Source organism: Neopelma chrysocephalum, unplaced genomic scaffold (assembly GCF_003984885.1).
Source record: "Neopelma chrysocephalum unplaced genomic scaffold, ASM398488v2 Primary Assembly neopelma1_97116, whole genome shotgun sequence".
NCBI lineage: Eukaryota > Metazoa > Chordata > Aves > Passeriformes > Pipridae > Neopelma > Neopelma chrysocephalum.
Window position 1 is genome coordinate 3117321 of NW_020925758.1, and position 26652 is coordinate 3143972.

The 26652-nt window shown below is 40.6% G+C and overlaps 1 protein-coding gene across 4 annotated transcripts in view; it reads right to left on the reverse strand.

Moving 5' to 3' along the window:
• DYM (dymeclin) overlaps positions 1-26652 on the reverse strand; it is a 215703-nt gene that overhangs the window by 171437 nt on the left and 17614 nt on the right. For all 4 annotated transcript variants that reach the window (XM_027671645.1, XM_027671642.1, XM_027671643.1 and 1 more), the window contains exons 3-7: positions 20897-20949; positions 20140-20233; positions 18704-18840; positions 12399-12471; positions 1390-1515 (exon numbers count right to left, since the gene is read on the reverse strand). In XM_027671645.1, coding sequence (XP_027527446.1) covers positions 1390-1515; positions 12399-12471; positions 18704-18840; positions 20140-20233; positions 20897-20949 — 483 coding nt within the window. The remainder of the gene's footprint in view (positions 1-1389; positions 1516-12398; positions 12472-18703; positions 18841-20139; positions 20234-20896; positions 20950-26652) is intronic.

The window sequence follows — 26652 nt, forward strand, 5'->3', positions numbered from 1 at the left end:
TCCAGCCCACTCCCAGAAAGGTCTGGAAAAACAGACTGCACATGAGAATTAATTTGCATGGAAAGTGAGAAACTTCTCTCCAGGGAGGGGAAAACTTAAAAGGTGCCACCAGGAAGTGTGGGTGGTGCCCCAGGACCTGGACATGCCATCAGCTGAACAGACAATGGAGCCAGGACTGGTGAATTCTCTTTCTCCCTTCCTTTCTCTCTCCCCCTCTTTGATCCATCTCTCTCTCTGTCTCTCTCTGCCTCTCTTCCCTTTCACCCCATCACTTTATCCACTGCTGCATGCTCATACCAGGAGACCAGGGACTAACACACCAATCCCCAGGCCAAGCAATAAAGCTCTGTGAGTTTTTGCACACCCTCTGACTTTTGTTGTTCCTTTTGCCTCATGACCATCTACAAACCCTGTGTGCTCCCGTCTCCCCGGGGGGTGGGACACCACACCAGTACCCCTCCAACTCTTCACATTGCTCTGGGCTCCCAGGAACTGAATTCCCACCCCTCTTCCCAGGGGCCAGGCACCTGCTAATCCCAAACCAGATCTCTTAGACCACACACTAACTCTTCTCCCAAACATTCCCCATTTCCCCCCAAACCCTCAATTCCTTCAGCCCAGAGATTTAAGTATCACCAGACCCCACACATCCTGAGGCTCTGCCTCTACCCTGCTGGTGTTTCATGTTTGTCTCTCCTGTGCTCCAAGCTGAGCCCCCTTCCTTTCATGTCACCCCAGAGCAGTATCTCCCTTTTACGAGTAGTAGTATCTTCAGAAAACAAGATGACAAATATACTCATCAAAAATCTGCCCACGTGGAACTTAAAGTTGAAAGAGGATGAATGGGAGCCTAAAATGCATATAAGCCACTGTGACAAAGCATTTAAACACAACCACCAACTTGCTAAAACAAGTGGTATTACTCACATAACTGAGTTTACCACCTGCCAAGTATTTCCTTCAGCTCAGCATAGCACATATTTGCATCTTTCCAAGGACTGCCTTTTTATTATTTGTATGGTAAGAAGGCTCTAGCACTTCTGAGGTATGTGGGTTCTCTAGGCTGGAGTGTTACAGGAAAAGCCCCAGAGCTGAATTAAAAAAAAAAATCCTGAAAAGGAAATGCTGTTTTAAGTTAATGAAATTACCCTCAAAAATAGAAATTATTTCCAAGATAGTTTTACTGAAGTCTGGGCTGCGAGATTTAAACCTGAAACCCTCCAACAGCCTTTACAAGTGTTTGCTTTCATGTTCTCTTTTCTTTTGAGCAGAACAAGTCTTCTATCAAAATGTATTTTGCTGCCTTTTGTTTCCAGGTACAAACAACCTAAACAAGTGATCAGAAGCGTTGGCTCTGCCATCAGGCACCAACACCAGAGCAGGACATACCATCGGCCATGCATCAGGTATCTGTGGATGATGCTCTCTCGCAGAATCTCTTTGTGGAATAACTGGCAGGAGAGGAACACGATGAGAGTTGTCACAGCTTCCAAAGAAATACTGTATGTAATATCTCTGCAGGAAAAAGGGAAAATTTGCAGGGATTAATCTGTTGGGTTTGTTTACAAGCTGACTTCCAAGAACACTTGGTAGCTTCACCTGAAGTTATAGACTGCGTAGCACAGAGAGTTTCAATTGGGAACATGTAAACAACACATTCAAGAAACCCAGAACCACCTCATACCAAAACAGGGTTGTTTTTCTCAGACATAAGTTTTTTTTTTGATATGCCAAAAGAAAAAAACAATGTAAAAACGCTGAGGTATCGCCCAGAACACTAGAGTTGCAATTTTCAGAGTACGCGTCTTCCTAAAAATAATAAATATCTCTCAAGAGTGCATCCTTTGTCCAGCTAAATAAAATTGTCACAAAACCATTATGCAAAATCAGGGAATGTCCATCTAGCCAAACAGAGCTCCATCTCCCAGGAAAAGTGGACTCTTATGAAAGGAATATAATATACAAATGCTAGTTCAAGTGTACAAAAAGCTCAGAGTATCACATACATTGTTCAGTTTTAAATGGTATTTTCGAGGTAACAGTGAAGTAGAAAGTCTCAAGATATTGCACACAATCCCAAAGAATGCGCTGCAATGGTTAAATACTGACAGCAGACAGTTCAGCAAAGCTCTTTAAGTTAAGGTTGATTAGGAAAGGCTGTGCAGTAAAATGCACGACAGACCCACTATTTAGGATATCTTGTGCTTTCTGTTCCCACCTCTGCCTATAATGACTTTGCTACAGGTCTTATTTTTAAAAGGGAGAGGAAAATGGCATTTGCTACTGCAATCAGTAACAAACTGCAGGCTGCAAAAAACCTTTTAAAACACAATGAAGTAACTAGGACTTGAATCAGTATCATCCTTGCACCAAACAACAAATCAACATCCATGTGTGTTTAATTAGTGATGAAGTTTTTCTTTGTTACAACGTCTCCTTCCAAAAATTTTATTCTCAACAGATAAAACAGGTACAAACATAAAACCAAGTGCCCTTCCAAACGATGGTGACTTGAAAACTACAGTGCAACCTCCGGAACCAAAATAAATTAAATGCAGACAAGTCTAGATTTTCATTAGTCTCAGGATGGGAACTGGTGTGGTCCTTATCAGAACAAAAAGGGTTTCATTTAGAAGAAATCAATCTGATTTTTAACACATTCAAATATTTTAATATTCTCAAGTGTGCTGCCAGATGCACTGTAAATACCATGCATTACTGTGAAGTGTAAAAAGAAGTTTCTGGGTGCCCGAGTTTCTGAGCAGAGAGTGCAGTTATTTACTCAAAATCAACTGCAAACTGGAATCACAATTTCCAGGATCACTATCCACAGAACCGCAGGACCTCTTGATACAAAAATGGTTTTGAAAGTGAAGGTTATGCAAACTCACTGTTTTTATTTCCTCTCACCTGATTTGAGTATTTGAACCCCTAACAGCTCAAATTATAGGTCAGGAAGAGACGTACTGCTTGAGTGACATTCTCCCTGAAAATCATGAAGTCCATTCTAATTACGTTTTGTTTCTGTGAGTTACCTGACTTTTTGCCCACTCCTGAGGAAGTCTGCCAGTGTAAATGATGATAATTAGATCAGGCCAGAGGTTACACTCTGATCTGATTCCACTGCAAATTCACCTCAGCCAGAAGCAAGGCTGTGCTGGGAGCTGTGCCCGCTCCCTCTCCAAACCAGGGATGCTGTGAAATCCACCACCCATGCTCATCCCAAGCAAAGAAAGGAAGACATATATATATATATAAATTATCAGAGGTTTAGCCAACAGCAAAAAAAAAAAAAAAAAAAAAAAGAAATGTTTTTCTATCAAAGTAAAAAGAACAGCTTGGAAAAATACTTTTTAGCTATTAAAAAAAAAAATAAAATTGAGAAGCTCGACATTATTTACCAATTCTGAGAATACAAGAACGATGTCTCCCACCCCAAGCTGATGAATGAAAAGGGTAATTTCATGACACACTACAATATGTACTGGGACGCTCTGCAGAGAGGAAACAACCTTTGGAGTCTATTATACTTTTTCTCCATTTCAGTTATTCACTCCTTTATTTTTCTGATAAGCCATACAAGTGTAATAGCAAATTTGAGGAAATGTTATAAAATTATTTTCTGTTTTGATAAGAATCAGCATTAAAAAAATAAGCAAAGAGATTACTGTAGTGCACTAAGTAAATTTTTTTGGGGAAAAAATCTGCTTTCAATATCCTTACATAACTCTGAAAGAAAAAACAAACAGAAAGCTGAATTCATGCAGTCATAGTTAGTGAGTTTTTCTCATTTTCCCAGACAGGGCACATCTAACTGCAGAAAAATTCCACTCAACCTGTAGAATCTGTTCAAATTAAAACTGCTCTGACATAAACACAACCAGGCCCTGATATCTGGGGTAACCCCTCAGCTACAGTCATCTTTAATTTATCAGCACAAGGATAAAGCTTCAGAGCAAAATTATTTTCTCCACCAAGGGTCAGATGTATGGTTTTCTGAAACTCAAGCATTTCTAAAGGGTCACAAGAACCACCAGGAACCTCTTTTAACTTCAAAGAAAATACTGTTTATTTATATTTAGAGACTACATAATAGGGGGTCTTGTTCTTCATATTTTTTTTTATTCAAAGCTATTGGTCATACAGAATGATTTTACATGGAATTTATGCTGATCTTCAACTTCCTCTTAAAACTGATTGCAGATAAGGAGGAAACTAAAAATAATGAACTCATGTATCAATTACATGTCAAAATTATTTAGCTATTTATTTCAGAAAACCAGAACAACTGCATGTTGTTTTGAGCTTCTGAGGTTTGGTTTTTTTTCCTCCCCTTCTCAAGTGTCATATAAAACAAACAAAAAACCCGCAGGACTCAGATAAAGCTCATGTTCTGGATAAATGGACTTCATAGAGCAATGTACCAAAGCATACACAGGTTTTTTCTTTTTCTCCTTCTGGGTTTTCTGTTTCAGAGATTCAACAGTTATCCTCAATTTTTTCCTCTTTCTCACCTTTCCACTGGAGGATATATTTGCATATCGGTGGGAAAGCTATCAGATATTATTCTTTTGTCTCTCAAGATGTTCGTCTTTCACAAGGAAAGAATCTGGCACTGACTGAACTCTAGAAATGATGGCAATCATTTCTCTCATTGGGTTCCCTCCTTACTACAGGTAGCTGTCCTTGTACTGCATATTTTACTCAGTGACACAAAGCAAGTGCCTGTTCCTTGAACCAGATGGAACAGGTCCAGGTTCCTGCACATGACACCCACGTTAAAACTGGTTTCTGGCAACAAACCTTTCGTATAAACATTTACTTTCTAAAGAAAAGACGTCGTATATATCTGAGATTATCTTAAATTATAGATTCTTCACAGAATGCCAACTTGAGCTCCAAGGTACAATATTCCCCCGTACTGCCACAATAAACTTGTGCATATATTTAACACGTGTTCAGTATCTACGTTTCAGTGAGAAACGGATACATCAATGAACTCCTTCCAAAAGCAAATTATGCCAGATCATTTCAACGAACACTTTTAAATTAAGCAACCACATACAGTTTGAATTGCAGTAATCTTTCGATAACAACTCATTAAATCAAAAGATAAAAATTAGAATAATAGAATCACAGAGTGGTTTGGGTTGGAAGGGACCTTAAAGCTCATCCAGGTCCACCCCCTGCCCTGGGCAGGGACACCTTCCACTAGTCCAGGTTGCTCCAAGCCCCGTCCAACCTTAGCCTAACTACTGCTTCCAAATGGAACAGAACAAGAACTATGGTCCTGTTAAAACCTCAGCTCCCCAGTACCCTTGGCATCTGCTTTTTCCATTCAAAACCATGTGGATGACCTTCTATCAGCATCACCTACCAAGAACTTCAACAATCTCCCTATGTGTCACCATCCTGCTGCTGCTGGCTTCTCTCCAAGGCCAAGCACGGCTCACAAGTGCTTTCTGTGCTCCCAATCATTCAAGCTTTGTTCCCTGCCTGCGAGAGAGAGGTCTGTGACAGAGGAACCAAGGTGAAGCACAGAGGCACCATAGAGGAAAATCTCAGCTAGGAACTCCAATTAACACTCTGAAGGCACATGCTGTTGTAAACACTTTAATTACTCAGTGAAATGCAGCTATTTCTATATCAGCACAGAGAGGCTGAGAGCTCGTAAATGATTTCACACCTACAGAGCAAACAGCCTGAACAGTCAGAAACCAAACTCCGAATTTCAACTCCCACCCCTAGACCAAGCCCCCTCCCTGTTCAAATATTTTCCTGAACTTTCACCCAGCCAGAGCTGTCTACTCCGAGTATTAAAAGGTTAAAAGGTAACCCATTTTCTAATTTAGGAGAGTTGCCAAAAGGGCTGATTCATACAAAAACTCTCAAATCATACAGGAACCAGGTTTCATTTCCCTACTTCCTGAGGGCCCATCAGAAAGGTGAAAGAGGAGTCACCACAGAGAATAGGATCAGTTTTGAAAACTGAAAAGCAAGTCGAGTATCTGGTTATCAGTCTCAGGATACAAGTACAACAACTCAAAGAGAACATAATCTTTCCTCTTGGAGTCACTCCTAATTTTACACTCACTGATGGCACATAGGCACCGTGGCAGCTGATAATGCACTACACTCATTACAGCTGACTCCAAACATTTGGGAGCTGTCCCAAAGGGGCACTCAACAAACATTGACTGGAAGCAGAAAGTACCTCTGACACTTCCTACTGCATCTCCCCACACTGGGTGTTCTCGACTGGGAGAAGAACGAGAATGAGGAAACAAAACCTCTCAGAATGGTTTGGGTTTGAAGGGACCTTAAAAGATCATCGGGTTCCACCCCCTTCCATGGGCAGGGACACCTTCCACTAGAACAGGTTGCTCCAAATCCCATCCAACCTGGACTTCAACACTTCCAGGGATACAGGGGCAGACACAGCTTCTCTGGGAAACCTGGGCCAGGGCCTCACCACCCTCAAAGACAGCAATTCCTTCCCAGTATCCCATCTAAACCTGCCCTCTGCCAGTGGGAAGCCATTCCCCCTTGTCCTGTCCCTCCATCCCTTGTCCCAAGTCCCTCTCCAGCTTTTCTGGAGCCCCTTTAGGCCCTGGAAGAGGCTCTCAGGTCTCCCTGGAGCCTTCTCCAGGTGAACACTCCCAGCTCTCCCAGCCTGGCTCCAGAGCAGAGGGGCTCCAGCTCTCTGATCGTCAAAAGTATGGAAACACTCTAAAGGCAGTACCTAAAGGATTAATATAACAGTTGGATTCAAGAGCCTTTATTCCCAGACCTGTTCCTAAACCACCTAAGACTGCGTGACTTTGTCCATTTTCACCTCATCAGCATTCAGTTCTTCCCTCAACAGATTAAAAATACTAAAAAAAGTTTTGGACTCTTAAACATCGCACAGAGAATCCATATTCTTCTGTATTTACTTTTCGTATCAACAAGTCTTGTTAGCTATATCCACTAAATCTAATCAAAAGACATTACTTTCCAAACACCAGAACACAGAAGAGCAGTCCAAATTCCCATAAAAACAGACAGCTGCAGTGACTCCCAGGTGCAGCTTCCAACCCACAGGGAAGAGGCAGCCACAGAGAAGAAGATGACACAGGTGATCAAAAAAGCTACAGGCTTCTGGACAGAGCCAGACCACAGAAATCATGTTCCTGCATTCCACCCAGGCAGCCAAAGTGAAAGGCAGACCTGCTCCACAGTCTCTCCGTGCCTCTGCTGCTGAGACCCAAATACCTGCAGCCGGGGTTTTTCAAGATCATCTTTTACAAAAAAAGTGCTGAAAACCATAGCAGAAAGCAGATTATCAGGAATCTGAATACACAGCACAATGCATGATGAACTCTGTACGATGTACAGACCTCTGATAGTATGCTCCGCAGTTAGAAAGTTTGTTGCAAGTTGAACATTGGTTAAAACTTGGGTAGTGAAAAGACTGGTCATGGAGAAACAGTGATCGAGGTCTAAAATAAAAACTAAATTAGAACAGAACAAAGAATATGTGATGCAGATAAAGGTTTTCCTATTCAGGACCTTCAGACACTTAAGACACCACACATCTGCCATCAGAAATAAGGATATGAGTGAGTAAGAAAATCTTCCAAATACATAAATATGTTCTATTTGCTGCACCCCAAGGTGCAGCAGCAAATGAAACTCCCTTTATATGAATCAGACTCCTCCTAAACAGAGCACAATAGTCTCAAACTTTGAGGCTCTTCAATGTGAAGCAACACAAATCTCTCTGAGTTTGAGTATTTTCGCTACCTTCAACCTCAGTTTCAGCAGATGGAAGTTTGCCTTTGGCGATTAGACAAAGACACCAAAAATGCAAAAGGCAAATAGCTTTTCAAACAACGGAGCTCCCACAATCCTGGTAAAAGTTACCTGAACAGACCTTCTTTAAAAAGCAGCATTCTGACCTATTCTTTCGAAAATAACAAAAAAAAGCATTAAAATATGACGCTCCTGAAGTAGGACAAAAACAGTTCTTATCCTTTTCTCTGCTCACAACTAGCAAGGAAAAAGGGCTGAACACTTCTCTATGTCTGCAAGTGGCACCGTTTCTATGCTGCAGAGATTCTGTAGAGCTTTTTAATCAATTATATTGCCCTTCTTCCCTCCTATGTTCGACTTTCAAGTTCCCACGAAACACAGCAAGCACCCCTAAATGAGTCAAAACATTAACATTTAAACTTGCAAACAACTAAGACCGCCACCTAAAACAGCTGTAACTACAGAAAATACTGGAATGTAATAGAAATACAACTAACTTCTACTGGCACCACAGGGTGCTACTAAGGAGTGATGTAACTAGATCACAGTATTTCATTTTTCCCCCATATGCATTTATAGTTTTTAATGAAGTGAAAATGCACTGATAACAACCAGATGTTCAGTTATGGATACCAGCTCTTAACAAGCTGCTGAAAGAAGCCTTTACAATTCAAAGCTTTGGGAGCTCTATCCTACAACAAAACGTTAGCAATAGTTTCTACATAAAAGTCATACAATTAAATTAAATACTAATGTTGCATCTTTTTGCCGACTATGCAGTTTTAATCATTAGTGTACACTCTTGAGTGCTAAGATTAACAAAACCAAAGAAAAAGCAGAGTATCCATAACATTCCCAAGGGAATCATAAATCAAACATCAACACACGGCAACACAAATGTTATAAGGGACTGTATAAGTCTAATTCTTGAAAAGCAATAATGCTGTATTTTCTATAAAATTAAACCTGAAACCTTGTTCCCTGGCATTCTGTACAAAGCAGCACAGCCTGTTTTTCAAAAAGGTAATTCAAGATCTTTTTAATACCTCTCAGACACAGCACTAAAATGCTGCACAGTCCCAGAGTCCCTTCTGCAACCTATTTCTGCCTTAAAACATATTTGCCTTTTCCAGTACAAGCTAACTTGGAGAAATACTTTAATTCATTGTAGAAAACTGAGACACTCCTAAATATGCTCTGCTATATATCTCTGCAGCCTTTCCCAACAAAAACCAATTACGTTTCATAATAAGGGATACAGAGAGGTGGGTTACACATTTGCCATTTATCTGGTTCTCCATTCCCCACCTTCCTTATTAGCTCTGAGCTAGACCGCCCACCTGCAATTTCCAAGTAAGTCTGTAGGTTGTTTTGTACTCAGAAATGAGCTTATTCTGCCAGGGCTGCTACCAGAGCAAGCTGAGAGGTGAGCAAGCTCTGCCTGTGCTTGGGGAGGACTTGAGCCTTCATGAATTCAGTGTCCCTGCCAAGCCCAAACTCTTACACTTAGAATTCTGGAATGGTTTGGGTTGGGAGGAAACTTAAAGCTCATCCAGTTCCAACCACAGCCATGGGCAGGGACACCTTCCATTAGAACAGGTTGCTCCAAATCCCATCCAACCTGGACTTCAACACTTCCAGGGATCCAGGGGCAGACACAGCTTCTCTGGACAGCATGTGCCAGGGCCTCACCACCCTCACAGACACCAATTCCTTACCAATACCCCATCTATCCCTGCCCTCTGGCAGTGGGAAGCCATTGCCCCTTGTCCTGTCCCTCCATCCCTTGTCCCATGTCCCTCTCCAGCTCTCCTGGAGCCCCTTTAGGCCCTGGAAGGGGCTCTCAGGTCTCCCTGGAGCCTTCTCTTCTCCAGGTGAACCCCCCCAGCTCTCCCAGCCTGGCTCCAGAGCAGAGGGGCTCCAGCCCTCGGAGCATCTCCATGGCCTCCTCTGGACTCTCTCCAGCAGCTCCACATCCCTGTGCTGTTGTTCCCCAGGGCTGGAGGCAGCTCTGCAGGGGGGTCTCACCCGAGGGGACAGAGGGGCAGAATCCCCCCCTCCCCTGCTGCCCACGCTGTGGGATCAGCCCAGGGCACAGGGGTTTCCGGGCTGGGCCATGTCCAGCCTCTCCCCCATCAGCCCCCAGGACTTTCTCCCCAGGGCCGCCCTCCCTGGAAAATACCACACACAGGTATCCCAAGCACCTGATGTGACACTCAGAACCAGTCCAAAAGCAAGGAGTGCTGTTGCACAGGTACCTCTCCTCCTGCATTCTGGGCACAGAGATGGGTCTTCCCTGCTTTAGAAATAAAGTTTCAGTGAAGGACAAAAACAGAAGCTTAAACTGGGGTGCAGAGAAGCAATATATTAGGACAGCAGCTGCCAGCTGTATCCACTTCTTCACCAAACTGGATCGACAGAGCCCAAGGGACACACTAATTGTGACAATCCTGTTAAGGCTATTGAATGCTCCTAACAAAATCTTTGCTATTCTGAATGACACTTCAAAGACAGGCTCAGTACAGAGATTTTAATGGTCTGTCACAACAAAAAATCATCTTTAATAGCAGCTTTACAGACACACACTCTGTTACAGTGCCACTGTAAGCTCCCAAAGCTGCCTGTCCTCTAGCAGGTGATCCTAAGTCTGACACAGAAACTATTACAAGTTTGAATATTTCATGTATTCCACTCAGTCTATTCCTTCCCCAAATTCACATACTAGGCTTGTAATTCTCTTGATTTATTCCAGCTAAAGACAGAAATTATCTATCCCCTTGACACAAAGTTGGAAAAGAATCTACAGTGATTCAGGGAGAGCGAGGCAAGCAAAAGGTAAACTCACTACTAAAACAATCCTGAGCATTTTCCTGAAAAAAAATCAGTATTACAGTAATATCTTAAAACATCTTTATGAAGAAGAGATTTGGATTGTCTCTTAGAGAAATAAAAGTTTTCCCATATCTCCTTTCTCCTACCCTACTTCCCCTTTGATGATATGGGAATAAAATTTTTAGTTAAGGTCATATCACATTGTTAAACATATTCTAATGGTAAACAAGGCAATAATATACACTTTTAAAAGTGTTAGTATCTTATTAATAATTCAGCAGCATGCTACTTCAGGAAAAAATCAGCTAAGAAAACAAAACAAAACAAAAATCTTCCACATCTGTCTCTTATGAAAAGTTTTTGATATAGTCAAAAAATAAAGATTATGGACAGGCTTTATAACTTTTTTTTTCTTTAATAAGCCATTATTATCACTAGATTATACAGCAAACCAAGTGCTTTCAACAGCTGCTTCCACTCCCAGCAACCTCATTCACACAGGAACAGAGACGCTGGCAGGTTCAGCTGCTGAAAGGGGTGAAGAACAATCACGCCAGTAAATCTTCTCCTGCCAGAAAAGGCAGAATAAATGATATTGGGCTCCACGCACACATTGGTACTTCCAAGAAAGACAAATAAAACCCTGAAGGATTTATGAACTTGCCCGTGTATCGCAGTCCTTTCAGCCCTTTGTACTTCCTCTAATCTGCTCCGAACAAAGAGTGTATCTGTTCCAGGAAGTCCTGACAAGCTCTGCGGAACGACACTGAATCATACCACTAACTCATTACACACTACCTACACAAAACCCTCCTGTGATGTTGACAGAGCTGTATTTAATGAGAGGAATGTTTCAAAAAGCATTGCATCTTTGTCAGTTCTCCAGCCAAAAGAACAATTCCAAGTACAAAATCAGCAGAGATCTATACTACCTTGTAACACATAATCTGAAACTCTTTCAGAGCTGAGAGTCTTCAATTGGGGCACTGCATTTTAGGCACAGACTATATTGCAATTTAACAGTAAAGACTGTTAACTTAACACTGCTAACACTACCTTTAGTAAAGTTTATCTTGGGGAAAAAAGAGGTGAAAACTCATCAGAACAGGTATGGAAGAACACCTATTTCCAAAGAACAAAGTAAGCTCCCCTGCATATAACACTGAAGTAGGGTTTATGTCACATATCCCAGTGAGATGTGGCATCAACATCTCTCAAATACAGCAGATACCTGAAAAAAAGAGTCATGTAAACAAATCTGCAGATCCACAGAAACATTCCACTTACTCATTTCTCTTCCTCAGACATCAATTTGCTGGTATTTCAGAAATCAGTACCAAATAAGCGACATGATTTATTTTTGCCATTTAAAACCCCACTCAACTGCAGAAGAACTTTAGTTTTCACCTCTCTGCATCCCCAAGAGATGAAGTGACACCTCCAATGCACCATCAGCACAACCACTTCCACCAGTAGCTGGCTGTGTCCTGACAGAGGTAGCTGAAACAAACGTCAAAACTCCTACAAAACTATATGGAATAACTTCTGTTGATGGTGTGAAGTGTGTGTGAGATGCTCACCGTGTACTTCTGCCAACAGAACATTCAGGGCTGGCACTGGCAGCAGGGTATCATTATCAGCACTGCACCATCATGTGGAACATTCACGTGCAAGTATTTAAACACTACAAACCCATCACTACGAGTTTCATATTGTCTCAAATGATCAGTTTGTACAAGAAGGCTGAAAAAAAATTAAAAAAGCCAACTTACAAGAGTGGAATTTCAACAATAAGCTGGATGAGGCAACACAGCAACTCTTCTATGAGGTCTTCACACTCTGCTCCTGAAAACAAACACATCAAAGGATTTCTTGATTTTCAAATACCAAAAGAAAACAAAGCTTTAAGCACACAGATTCATATAGTCAATATTTAAATTAAGGAACAAACACTAGAAGTTCTACCTGTTAAAGGAGATGGGATTTTTTTCCTGAAATACAAGGCACTTGGGATTATCACCAGAGAAAATGGTGATGTCTTCACTTTTTTACATAAAACAAACAACTAATAACATGTGCATGAATTAAATGAGATGTTGGTATTGTAGGAATATGCTAATATTTAGCACAACAAGCCTTACTTTACTACTTGCATAAGGTCATATTAAACAGTGTTATTACTAACAGTTGAACTAATCACTACTGACTTCTCACTGGTCCACAGTCAAATCTCTCAAAATTCCCATCACTTCACACATTTTCCTCCCCCTTTTTGCTAAAGCAAGTGAAGAATAATCAGAGACATATAAAAAACACTTTCATTTGTCTAACATAGACTGAATATTCTGAATTGTTACCTGTCAAAAGAATGCAGCTACAGAGCACATCACTGCTGCTCTTGAGTAATGTACATACAGTTTTTTTCATGAATATATCTTTATTTATTGAAGAGGTTTTACACATATCAATGACAAGTAAGTGCATTTTAAGGGAACAGAAATTATTCTCTAGTCATACACAATGCGGCAAAATGCATGAAATTATTCAAAATTATTTTAAAACATTCGACTGTTCTAAGCAATAAAACTGGTGGTATTTTACATCAGCACTGCAATTTTTAAAAGCAACAGCAAAAAAAAGACTTGTAAGACTCACTGAGGAAAAAGCTTATTAAACCATTTGAAGTTTTCACATAATACTAAAAAAACCCAGAAGATAAATCTCTTGGCTCATCAGGATTTTTTCTGCTTTCCAAAATAAAATTATGAAGAGAAACCTACAGTACCATAAAGAAGTGGAGGAGTTTATGGTGGTGAATGGCTTAAGAGCAGGCATCGTTTATCCCCTGCATTACAGCACTGCAACAAAATAATTACCCAAATGCCTGTTTATTTTGTATTTTCCAATAAATAAGTCTTGCCATAAACACAACATTACAGCCAGGTTACAACAGTTTTACTCTGTTTAACCCAAGTTTGTTCTTGAGCCCAGGACTCAATTTTAAGAAGCACACCGGGGGGAATATTCACAACAAAGCAAAATTATTTCTTTCCACAACTGATTTATTAAAAACACATTAAAAATTGTCACCTAGTGAACTGCACATTCTAAAGGAAATCAGTTTTTTATCACGGAAACGTGGTTTCCTTTATATAGAATCCCTCATGAGTAACACAATGCAGCTCCTGTTAGTAAAAACCGAGAACTGCTCGGAGTATTTAACCTTGGACAGAAACCACAGCCAATAATGGAGCCCAGATAATGTATTCTAAAGTAACTTGAATGTGACATTTTCCTGAGGCTTTCTGAATCTAGAAAATGCTTATAAAGCAAAACTTCTGCTAGTTCCCAGCAGGTACCTAATTTTTTTCTCTTGACAACAGAGGAAAGGGAATTGAGAAAAAAGGATGAAAAAAGCAAAGTGAATGAGTTTTTAAGATATTGTTTCTTCCACCGTAGTATACGCACAACTCATCTGAAGAGAGAATAATGTTATTTGAATACGAAAGAAGGCTTTTTCCCCAAGACTATATTCAAAATGAAGGAAGAAAATATTGGGTTAGCACAGTCACATAGAATAGATGATGTCTGATTTTTTGTTTTTTTTAAAAAAAAGCTTAATTGCTGTAATCAATGTCATTCAGCTACAATAATTAATGTGTCCTTTTCCCCATTGGGGCACAGCATTCTTGTTTAATTTTCATCTTGCCAAGACAATGAGGAGGATACAAGCCAAATCTATAACGTGAGAGGGAGCCATAAACGTGGAACACTCTGTGTTTTCACAAACAATGCCTCTTTCAATAGCAGGATAAAGACAATACACACAAGACTCATTCACATTAATAGATCACATACTTGGATCAAAGACACGTGTAAAGCCTTGGGGGAAATAAGTAAAGGGTGAACCTGTCCAGATAAGATTAGAGCACTCACAGAGAGAGGAATCATAAGTGCATCTTCCAAACTCCACTGCAGAACTGCAAACACACTCAGGCTTTAAAATGTTCAGTTATGTTAAAGTACCATTTTTACATCAGCTATGTTTAAGTCCTCAAACACATGGGTTACTTAAATTCACAGGTAATTTGTTAGATTTTTACTTTTTGGTGGGGTTTGTTTGGTTTATATATTTATATATATATATATATAACATATATAAAATATTTATATATATATTATATATATATAAATATTTTTATACACACACTTTTCCAAAGCTACACTCCTTTCAGACACTGGATTAGCACACAATGCACAGGCAAAATGGCTTATCCAGAAGAAACTATACATGCCAGGAGGTTCCACTTCTAGCAAAACCAGCTCCATCCTTGGCCATGACACAGAGTTCAACATCATAACAGTCCTTCTTCTCAAGAACCAAACCACTACGTTGCCAAGGCCTGATCTGAGCTGCTGTAGCAGCTGGATGTGCCTAATATTAATAAGATATTCAGGCATAGCAAGGTAGATGCTTAGATACCACTTGTTTTTCTGCCCTGTTGCTCATGCAGATGGGACAGAACCTGGACACAAGTAATGAGATAAATCATTTGTTGCAGAACAGAATTAAGGTTTCCTTGGGTTTTGTGGTTTGATCTTCAGCTCTGAGGACTCTCAGGAACTCCCAACTTCCATTTAAGGGTCCTAATAATAAGTACATAAATTAATTGACATCCCTCATTTCCTTTATGTGACAGCTGAACACTCACAAAATCATTTAAGGGTTGCAGTAAATGTGTTGTTATTTATTCCCTTCTCTGAGTCCTCTTACTTGCTTTAATACACCAGGAACAGCCCACAGCAGCCTTGTGATAAAAAAACTTCTTCACAGAGAGTGGATAAAGCTTCCTATTACAGCTCAGGGAATAGGTTAAATTAATTGATGGTCTGATTCAGAATACAATACCTAGCATGTGCTCTCTTACACCTCTGAATCACAAGACTGCAGCAATAACGGGATGCAGACAGTGGAAAGATGAATGATTTGCACTGGTGAGACTAACTCTAGCTTCAGATCAACAGATGCCAAGTCCAGTTTAGGATCTATTATTATCAGGATTTTTTAGCTGAATCTTACAAGAATATGGTTTAAGTCTCTGTAAGAATTTTCCTGCAATCAAAATTATGCAATATCCTCCAAAATTATAAGCAAATTCCCAATTATGGATGAAGAGGCAAAGGCTGTACTTCCTAGGCTAAAGGATCGTGTGAAAACTGTCAAAAGGAAGAAATTTCTACTCATGGTATGACTCTTCTGAAGTAAATCAAAAACCAGGGCTGCTAGTGGGGACTCAATGCTGTGCAATTTCTTCACTACAACTTTATAATGGTCAGCTACAACACATACATGCACTCGAACATCGAAAAAAACCACATTTTACGACACAAAACACAATTGCACAGCTTTCTTCTGAGCTTAAAACACAGTCTAGCAGGGAAAAGCACAAACAGGACATTCAGAAAAAGGCAAAGCATATGAACTGCAAAATCTGGGAGGAGATCAAATATCCCAAGCAGGTGCTGGTGCTCTGACTGCAGCATGAGCATCCCAATGTGCTCTAAGCTCCCAGGTGCTGTATTTAAACTCAAGGAACACAGCACTGAATGTATCATCCAACTAGAAGGATGAAAATGTGATGCTCACAGTTTAAACAGGCAAACAAACACCACCACAGTGTGATTTCCGAAGGAGTTTTGATGATCCTGAAAAGAACAGTTACCTTTTCCCAGAAGGCTGAGAGACTGAACAAAACATATAAAAATGGATCACAGGAAAGAGAGGTTGTTTGTGTTGTTGGGAGGTTGTGCTGTTCTTTTCAGTAACTACTCACCAGGCATTAAGGAAATAAGGAAATTTCAAAATTCAGCCACTGTATTAAAGCTTTTATCTATATGGACATTTTATTTACATTATCTAGTAGATATAATAATGCCTTTTATAAGGCTTGTTTTATCATGCTTGCAATCAAATAACTATAAATAACGTCAAGCTCCAGTGAACAAAAAAACAGCAAGGATGACTAAGAACATAATTTTTAAAAAGCATGTTTGCCAAATACAGTAAAACCTCAGTAAAACTACTTATGAATCTATGTCAACTTTGCAATAACAGGTATGGTCTAAGTTTCCAAAGAGTAAAAAATAAAACTTAAAAAAAGCTACACTTGACTTAATTATAGGAAGGTAGTCACCTCATTCCCTATCAAAATATCTACAGATATTTTGAAAAACCCTTGTGAAAATTTTTAGGAGCCAAACCCAGTGGCTGTGCAAACTCATCCCATTAGAAACCTCAATACCCTGAGGAAGGGCACAAGAACCATCCCCAGCTGGAAACACGAGGAGGAGCTGAGGAGCGGCTCATTTCCTGCCTCCCCAGCAGACCACACACAATTACCTTCCTAATCAACAACATCCCATGAACAATCTGCTCGGAGATAATTGCTAAGTACATTTGCCACCAATATGCACAAAATTATCGCTAATAAATGTCACTGTGAATTACAGTCAAGTGCTACTAGACACGGTATAAACACGGATCTACCCCAGTGACAAGAATCACTTTCCATACCACGCTGCGAGGAACTCCCCGAGCAAGGATAAAGATCACAGGGGTTCAAGCTAACAAAAGTATCAGCTTTTCCACCCATCCCACTGGGTTATGCTGTACACTGCAACAAGAGGTGGGCCATTTTTTCAGTCCAGGAACTAACCCACAGCAGCCTGCAGGGACAGCTTATTACAAGCAGGCTTTCCTTTCTAATGCATCAGCGAGCTGACTTCATTCCTGGAGATCACTCATCACAGTTTAAATACATTAAACCATTTCAACATGTAGCACTTAATCTTTTGGCACCAGAATTCTGATTTCCCCAGAGCAGTGGCGGGCGCCAAGGAGTTAAACAGACTTTAACAAGCAGTTTTCACTGTACTCAATGAGCAAGCAGCTCATTCGGGGTCCTCAGTGTGCATCCCCCTTGCAGGAAATCCACAGTGAGATCCTCCTGGTTGTCCTCCCACAATCCGCTCACACTGCATCAGCATTCTGAGACGTTCTTGCCTTTTTGGGGTAAACAAAGTGGATTTGCAAACTGAACAGTGCCTGGACTGGTCCCTGGCAGTGCTGGGTTAGCGGCTGGACTCGATGACCGCAGAGGGGCTTTTCCAACCTGCATGATTCCAGGACTCACATCAAAGCAATGGAAACCAAGGCTCCCGTGTGCCAGCGTTATCCATCATGTGCTTTGCAACCCTGTAAGAGCATCCTGATACAGTGCTACGCAAAGATTTGTGGCAGACACTGTTAACACTGTCTTTTTGCTGTAGTCTAACTGATTTTGAATGCATTCGTATTATACTTATCCAAAAAGAAAGAACAGGAAAAAAAACAAGCTGGATTACTTGAGCATCTTCCCTGCCATCTTCCATTTTGTGTAATACATGCTCCATTTCCTGGAGATGCACCCATTTTTGAACATTCTGCCTAAATTCTTTGGCTTTTCTTGTACTCTTGTATAAACTCTTGCCCAGCAGTTGCCTTTTCAATGGATCAAGTCTAACCACAGTACTGTTACCTTCCCTCACTAGATTCCTAAAAATTGCATTAACTCCACTCCGTGGCCGCTGTTGGTTTATGAAAAATATGTGAAAAGAAGCATTAAATTTCAATATTGCTGTTCCAACATTAGTATACAGTCAGCTTCACCCCAGTTCTGTTCTGTTCCTCTGAAGAGGACCATTAACACCTCTCAAACTGTGTGAAAATGGCAAGTAGGTCTACAGCATCACTTCTGAACAACTGTTTAAAAATTGCCAAATTAATCCAAACCTCTAGCACTTAATTCCTAGTTTTAAAGCAAAGTTTGGGATTCTTAGTCCAAACAAAACACAGAATCACAGATTAATTAGACCCTAAAGGGTCAAAGGCAAAAGACCCTTAAGTAAGTCCAACCATTAACCTGACTCGGTACCAAGTCCAGCACTAAACCATTTCCCTAAGTGCCACACCTACAAACATGAGAACATTTTATTTTCTCATGGGATGTTTATTTCACTATTACCAGTGTGTACCCACCATATGAGCCTGGTCCTGCTTTCTCTTCGTAAGTAAGATGAAGTTGGAGCTCCTCTTCTGACATTCGACTGATGAATACCTTCAGCAGACAGCAAATAATGAACAGTGCATTGTGAGCCTGCCAGATAAAGAGGTGGCTACAAAAGAAGCAGAAACAAACAAGAATCAGTAATGCTTCACCAGCAAGCATACATCAAAAACCACAAGAAAATAAATGCCAGAGTAGACAAAGCCCCTGGAGCTGAAGCAAGGAAAAGCCAAACTGCTCAAGCAGGGAGTTCAATTGAAAACTGAAAACACAATGGAAATGTATTTAAAAGTAGTACAGAATATATAACCTTATTCCCAATGACATTTATAGTTACAAACACCAGAGCTGACAGAAGTATTAGTCTTTGATGGTTCAGCAAACATCTGAAGGTTTCTAGACACTATGGACTCAAGGCACCCAGACACTGGAAAAGTTCCAACAGATTTGAGACCTGAAAGCTTCTCTGGCTCCATGAACCTTATCCCTTCTCCCAGCCAAATAACCTTCAGGTAACCATAGGCATTTGTGGACTTCACAAGCACCATACAGCTTTCCTATGCAACTCACACAAATATTTGCCAGGTTTCATGCATGAAAGGGGAATATAGCTTCATTACATTTTCTTGAGTCCCAATAAGTAACTGCTTGGAAGCCCATGCAACAGCACAGAGTCAACTACCACTTTCAAGGTTTCTTTGGATTAAAGCAGCAAGAGCTCTCCAGGCAGGAGTAACTTCTTTCTCCAGGTACAAGCAAAAAAACTGATGGCAGTCCTGGGAGCAAGGAGGTTTTCTTTTTGCAGCCTCAGATCTGATGAGAGTGGGACATTTATCTATGGGTGTCAGGGAGCAACTACGGAAAGACTCCTGCAAAAGCCCCACAGTGCTGCACAGGTAACCTCCTGGAGTTCTTTCCTACTGCTGAAAGGGGCAAGCAAAACCAGTGGCAGCTGCACAACATGACATGAAAGCAATACCTCGATACATATTTATACATATATTTATAAACATATGTTTTATATATTTATATGTGCTTTTATTATTTATATATTCTAAACATTTCCAAGACAAAATACTGGCTTATTCATTAAGCTTGAGCTAAAAAGTTCAGGTGATTTTTAAACAGCTCTAAACCAGTAGTAATCCTAACTTACACCATTTGTACACAAATATGTTCATCTAAAACACAAATATGTATTTTTCATCAGCAACCTATCTACTATTGTACTTAATCTTCTGTGTTTGGAAAAGTACTAGACACTTGTTCTGCTTCAAACCACAATATAAGAGAATTCCAAGGTTTGGTCTGTGAGCATGTTAATTAGTAAAGTAAAAAATTCAAGAGCTAGCAACAAAAGGAACATTTAAAAAATTATGGCACACAAGCTTTTTCTCCAGGGACTTACTTCTGACATTCTGCCGAAATTTTTAATTCTTTGGTTCTAGAAAGAAAGACTTTAATCAATGACCCAAGGTTTCCTGTCCGAGGATTCTTCTCAACTAGATAAGGAAAAATAAGATAAAATTACATAGCATGTTTAAGTTGACACTATTTCATTCAAACAACATACAGAAAAAACCCACAAATTTCAGTGTCTTAAATATTTCTACATAAAGCACAGTATGCCTTGTTTGGCTGTACAGGTGTTGCTCTTTTAAGATTCTCCAGCACATGATTTACCACTGCATAATTGTTCTCTAAATACTATTCACCCTGGATTTAAAATAGCCCCAAGGTGGGATACTCATACTGCTTCCTTTCCAAGACTTGTCTACACCACAGCAGTCTCCTGTCAGAAAACTGGGCAGGTTTTCACAACTACCTTTTACCTTCTTGAAACACCGTTGATCACATTTATATCATTCCTTCCTTTCGCCCTCTGATCCCTTCCCCTTACTGATCAGATTAGAAGCCAGAAGGAAGAAGAGGTAGTAGGGGTGGAAATGTTTGTTTTAAACCTTTCAGTCGTATCATTCTGTAAAACAGTTAATGGTGGAAGTTTCTAAAGGTTTGGGATATACATAAACACAATCTTTACACTGCTTTAATCTTACTAGTGGAACACGTACAAATAGAACACTGAAGACATGAATGTCTTCACAGGGATGCTGATCCTTGATTTTTCTGGAAAAGCACATGGAAAAAACGTCACAATTTCTCACCTAAAGACTTGCAGACTGAGATTGTGGCTTCTTCCAAGAGTTTTAAGTCAGCGCTACGGAAGAAAGAAAAGACAAGAAAAACGGTTACACAAGCAGTTGGGTTCCTGCACTGGAAGTGAAAATTCATTACAAAACAGTCATAAAACACTTGTATGAAGCACTTAATTTCAGCAATCCATTAGCTGGCAGAGGTCAGCTTGTCCAACCTCCCTGCTAAAGCAGGGTTCCCTAGAGCCAGCTGCCCAGGACCGTGTCCAGGTGGCTTTGGAGTATCTCCACAAGCTCTCTGGGCAACCCATTCCAGTGCTTGGTCATCCTAATACCAGGCACTGCAACATGTATTTGAAGTACAGCAACTATAAAGCAGGAAGCTAACACTCAAAAGTGAACTGTTGAAGTGAAATGTCTCTTCTTCCAAATAACAAGTGACAGGACAAGAGTAAATGGCCTCAAGTTGTGCCAGGGGAGGTTCACGTTGGATATTCAAGGAAAATTTCTTCATGGAAAGGACTGTCAGGCATTGGAAGGGGCTGCCCAGGGCAGTGGTGGAGTCCCCATCCCTGGAGGGATTTAAAAGCCCTGTGGATGTGGCAGCTGGGGACATGGGTTAGTGGTGGCCTTGGCAGTGCTGGGGGAATGGATGACCACAGAGCCCCTTTCCAATCTAAGCAATTCTGTGATCATTTGTTTTACCACTGCCTTTGTGGCCCTAGTGCTGTCACGCTTAGTTTGGCACTACTGAAAATACACGTAGAACAGCAGCCTAAAGAGCAAACTTGATTTTTTTTTACAAGAAATTTCATTTGAAATTATATATTTTTAAAGCACGAATTAAAGAAACCTTAACCCAATATTTAACCTCAAGCTAAGCGTTTCCTTGAATTAACGTTATTATACTAATGCAACAATCACATCAGAAACACCAAATTTTTTGTAACTTCATTAATTGCCTGTTGATATGCCTCAGAAAACCATCATCGGAAAAGAACAATAAAGCAGTAAAGCAAAACCAGCCAACAACCACTGAAAGTAAACACCATCTGCGTCAAACACATACTTGCAACACTACAAATCTACCAGTGCAGGATAAGTGATACTCAAAAACATCCTCAACAGATGGGAAAACAAGATGAATAACCAGATATTGTCTCCAGTGCCGCACTGAGCCATACGAAGGTGTCTCAATATTAATAACTAAAGGGCACTCTGTTCCACCACCCTCGTCATTAAAATTTCTCACTTCTGTCTAGTCTGAGTCTTCTGTCTCCTAGCTATTGTGAATCTACCCTCTTCAAGTTTAAAACCATCACCCCTTGTCCTATCACTGCAGGTGCTACTGCTCAGGGCTTTGGAGGAGACTGTACAGCCCCTATACAAACTGAATTAACTGTATGTAATAGAGGCTGAACAATTTCAGAGCTCATGCAGCCACATCCTTGTAATGAAAGATATGACAACCACCACCCTCAGAATAAACAGGAAAGTAGCAATGTAATGACACCTGAACAGTGCTAAGCCTATAAAGGTTGGTGGTACAGCCTCTGTTGCAGCACTACTCTCACACAAAAATATAGCAAAACTGATTACTGCCATAACTAGATTGCCAAAGTCGCTGTTCCTTCCTAAGCATTAAGTTTTCTGAAGAGTAATCTGATTTGTACAAAACCATCAGAGACTAACTCTCTGTCCCACCTGCTCAACCCCATCTCAGCAACCACCTACAGCTCTGCCAGCAACCTAAAAGACAGTGGTGGGGAAAAACAGCCCTCCTTCTTTCTGTTTTTAAATTTAGATTGGTAATACAATCAACCCAAGATTATCAGTGGTGCTGTGTGGGAAGCACCTAAACCCGCTCCACTGCCAAAAACCCTGTGGATATGTGCTCTTGGAAGCTGTGGAGTTTGAGCTGTGACCAAACTCCTGAGGACTAGAAGACATTGGCAGGAACAGCAGCAAAAGGAATTATTTCAAAACCCTTCAATAGGAAATTATTCAAGATAAAGACATCAAACATATTAGGTTTTAAGATGGCTGCAAATTTCCCTGTATACCAGAGTAATTTACTGTGCAGAGAGCTGACAGCTGAGACAGCTCTTCACCTACAGCTGAATATCCTAAGACAACTTTATGCAGATTGGCTTGTCCTGATATCAAATATCAGCATTCATTCCTCTCTTATGCTTTGAACCATAAGATTCAGAAAAAGTTACACTTTGATATATACTTTAAAAACAATGGACTTGGTCTCAAAGGTGGTCTCCTGTTTCAGCACTAAAAACATGCGGAGTAATTAAAAACAAATGGTATTGAGCAAGAACACACCACCAGCAACTACACACAACAGGTTCATGACAACACAGTTTTCTAGGTCTGCGTGACCTTGCACTTTAAAAAAAAAAACAACAAACTTCTAAATTTGCCCAGCTGGCTGCTTGTCATCAGGATTTATTCCTTCCTAAGAGCAGGGAGGGTGAATATTGCATAGGACACCAACTCAGCAGAGAATTCTTAGGTACTGAATAATCATCATCTAACACAACGTGACCCACCTCCCACTATTCAAAGATCCTGGGGACACAGTCTGAGTGGTTATTATAATTGCTTCAGGATTTAAACCATAAATGCAGACATGAAGCTTTGAATTATGGTTCATTTTCCCCTCATTTCTAAGCAGTTAAGAGTTCAAAGTATAGTGTTCTTACAGATTTTTTTTCTTCTCCTTGAGTTATTAAAATCCACACAAAATCCTCAAACAAATTCCACAGAGTTGCCTAATTTCTGCAAGTTGCCAGGATCAAAACCAGCGAAAAACCAAGCAAGGCCTTCAGATCTTCAGCAAAGCTTTTAACACTCGAGTCATTCTTTTTCCTACCAAAATGAAGTGCAATGCTTAAAAACTACCTACAGCCCACTCGCTCTTACTCATACAACAAGAACACAAAATTGAATTTTGCCACACACAAGATTAGGCAACACCACCTGCAAAATTTGAGTTCACTCAACAGAAACACCTAGTGAGGAAGAATTTCAGCAACCACCCCAAAACACACACACACACACACACCAGTGAAATGGTGTTCTTGCACTGAACAGAAGTATTAATACTGTTATATCCCCATGGATAGATTCACGGAGAGAGTATGGGGGGGTACAAAAATAGCAGCTCATTCCCAGGTACTTGGGGGCAAGCTTAGCAGTGGCTTTCTTTCCTTTGCTTGGGTGGGAGAGTGGAGTGAGAGACACGGAGGAGTGAGAGACTAGGTATTTTTTGTGCAGTGAAGAGACAGAAGGTAAATTACAGTAACACTTAGCTAGAAAATGGCAAAGCTAAGAGTCACAAGGTGGCACACAAGAAATGCTGCAAGCAACTGTGGTACTGACTTTGCTCTACAGTCCCTGTGGAGATGACATCTGGCTAATGAATTAATGTAAGAATGGAAACCCGACACTAAAACATTTGTCTTTTCATTAACCCGCAGAGCAGCACTGGTACTAAATATTCAAACTGTATTTCAGCACGAACAAGAGCCAGCACAGAGCAAAGCTCCTTCACTTCACTGATCAAAAATAAAAGCTCCAATTTTCTCTAAAAACCCTCACTTGAGGAATATGGACTGCCTTGTTGTCAAATATGTATATAGACATATATATTTTGTGTCCAGAGCAGGGAACGGAGCTGGGGAAGGGTCTGGAGCAGCAGGAGCAGCTGAGGGAGCTGGGGGAGCTCAGCCTGGAGAAAAGGAGGCTCAGGAGGGACCTTCTGGCTCCTGCAACTCCCTGACAGGAGAGGGGAGCTGGGATGGGGTCAGGCTGTGCTCCCAGGGAACAAGGGAGAGGATGAGAGAAAACAGCCTCTGTTGTGCCAGGGGAGACTCAGGCTGGATATTGGGAAAATTTCTTCATGGAAAGGGCTGTCAGGCATTGGAAGGGGTTGCCCAGGGCAATGGTGGAATCCCCATCCCTGAAGGGATTTAAAAGCCCTGTGGATGTGGCACTTGGGGACATGGGTTAGTGGTGGCCTTGGCAGTGCTGGGGAATGGTTGGACTTGATGGCCTTGGAGGGTTTTTCCAACCTAAACAATTCCATGATTTTAGGCAAATATCTGGGAATATCATGGCAATTTGGGACTAAGTTTAAAATGCATTTATATCGTTCCCCTTCGACATAATATATTTAATTGTAACAAAGTATCTATGGGAGGATCAAGGAGACCACAATCTTTCAGCAAAGCACATGAAAAACCCCACACGTTTTCCAACCTGAACCATTCTGGGTTTAGGTTGGAATATGAAATAATATGACATGAAACACCAGTTTCAAGCCACGGATCTTTAACAGCATGATCGCAATGACCTGGGTGAGTTTGTTCTTGTAATTATGTATTTAAACTGGCACTACCTGAACTAAGCTACCTCGTTTTGGGAAAGCTGTACATATTTACATATTTATCAGTTCTACAGTTTTCCAAGGAATGAGCAAAAGGTACCACCTGGTGTGGGGATTCAAACAGGCTTGTGAGCACAGGGGGGAAACACTGAGGATTTAAAGCAAAATATTCTTAACCACGCTGGCTTGACTGGCCCACTTAGATCCAAGCAAGTATGTGAGGTGCAGAGTTGCTTCCCACACACTTTAGGAAAAAATTCCAGGCTTCACAGGAGTTCCTGCCTCATCCTGTGATCTGATGGCCAGCATTTTCAAAGTACTTCATAAGAGAAAGAAATTATTTTATTTGCTTTTTTTTTTATGTAGAGGGTTAAGTCCACAGACTTCAGCAAAACTAAAATTAATAATAGCAAAATTTGCTCCCTTGACAGCACAGACTTCTTTAAAGAAAATGGTTTTATCTTGTTTAATTTTAAAGGTATAAAATCAGGAGAGGTTTAACAGTGGCAGTGATTATTGCCTGTAACATCCCAACACCAAGCAGTAAGAGTATTTTGCACACCAATTGCCACTACAAACCCACCCATACACAGGAAGAATCTGTGTGACTCCAGCTACCACCCATCCGTGGTGGAAGTAAAGAGTAACCAAGGATAATCGTTAATTTGTTGGGATTTAATCACTTTGTAGTTGCTGATCAGAGTACAAGGAGTTTCTTCACCAGGGAGTGAGTTTTCTGTAAGAAACATCTCCTCGGTGGAGGTGGGAAAGAATGGTAAATCGAGCAGTCTGCCAGTCAAAAAAGATTTCATCGTTTTCATTGACTGCAGACTTTTATTTCTGGCTTCAAACTACCAGACAGCCGGATTCTGCGGTCAGCTATTATGGCATATACTGTAAAAAAACATTATTTCCAAAGAGAAGAGGGGAAAAAAAAAACAGAAGGAAAAAAACCCAGTAGTGTTATAAAGAGGATTATTTTAGAGCAGCTGAATTCAGTTGCCTTACTATAAATTTATTATCAATCAGTCCCACAGACTTGAACAAAACCACAAGTACTAGGAGGCAGCAAAAGTTGCTTCCTGACAGCAGTGAACTTCGAAGAACGTGGTCTTATCCCCTTTTATTTTAACAGCATCACCATACAAGAGGTTTCAAAGTGGCAGTGACTTTTGTTAAAGTGTCTCAACATGGCAAGAGGAAACATTCTGCATACAAACTGTAATTACAAACATATCCATACCAGGACACCTGCCCTTGGTACGGTAAGAAAAAGACCCAAACCAAAGCAGACAACCACCCCCTCTAAAAAAGGAGGCAGAAAAAAACCCCAAAGGAGCAGCTTTCCTGACTGTTTTTCCTCATACTA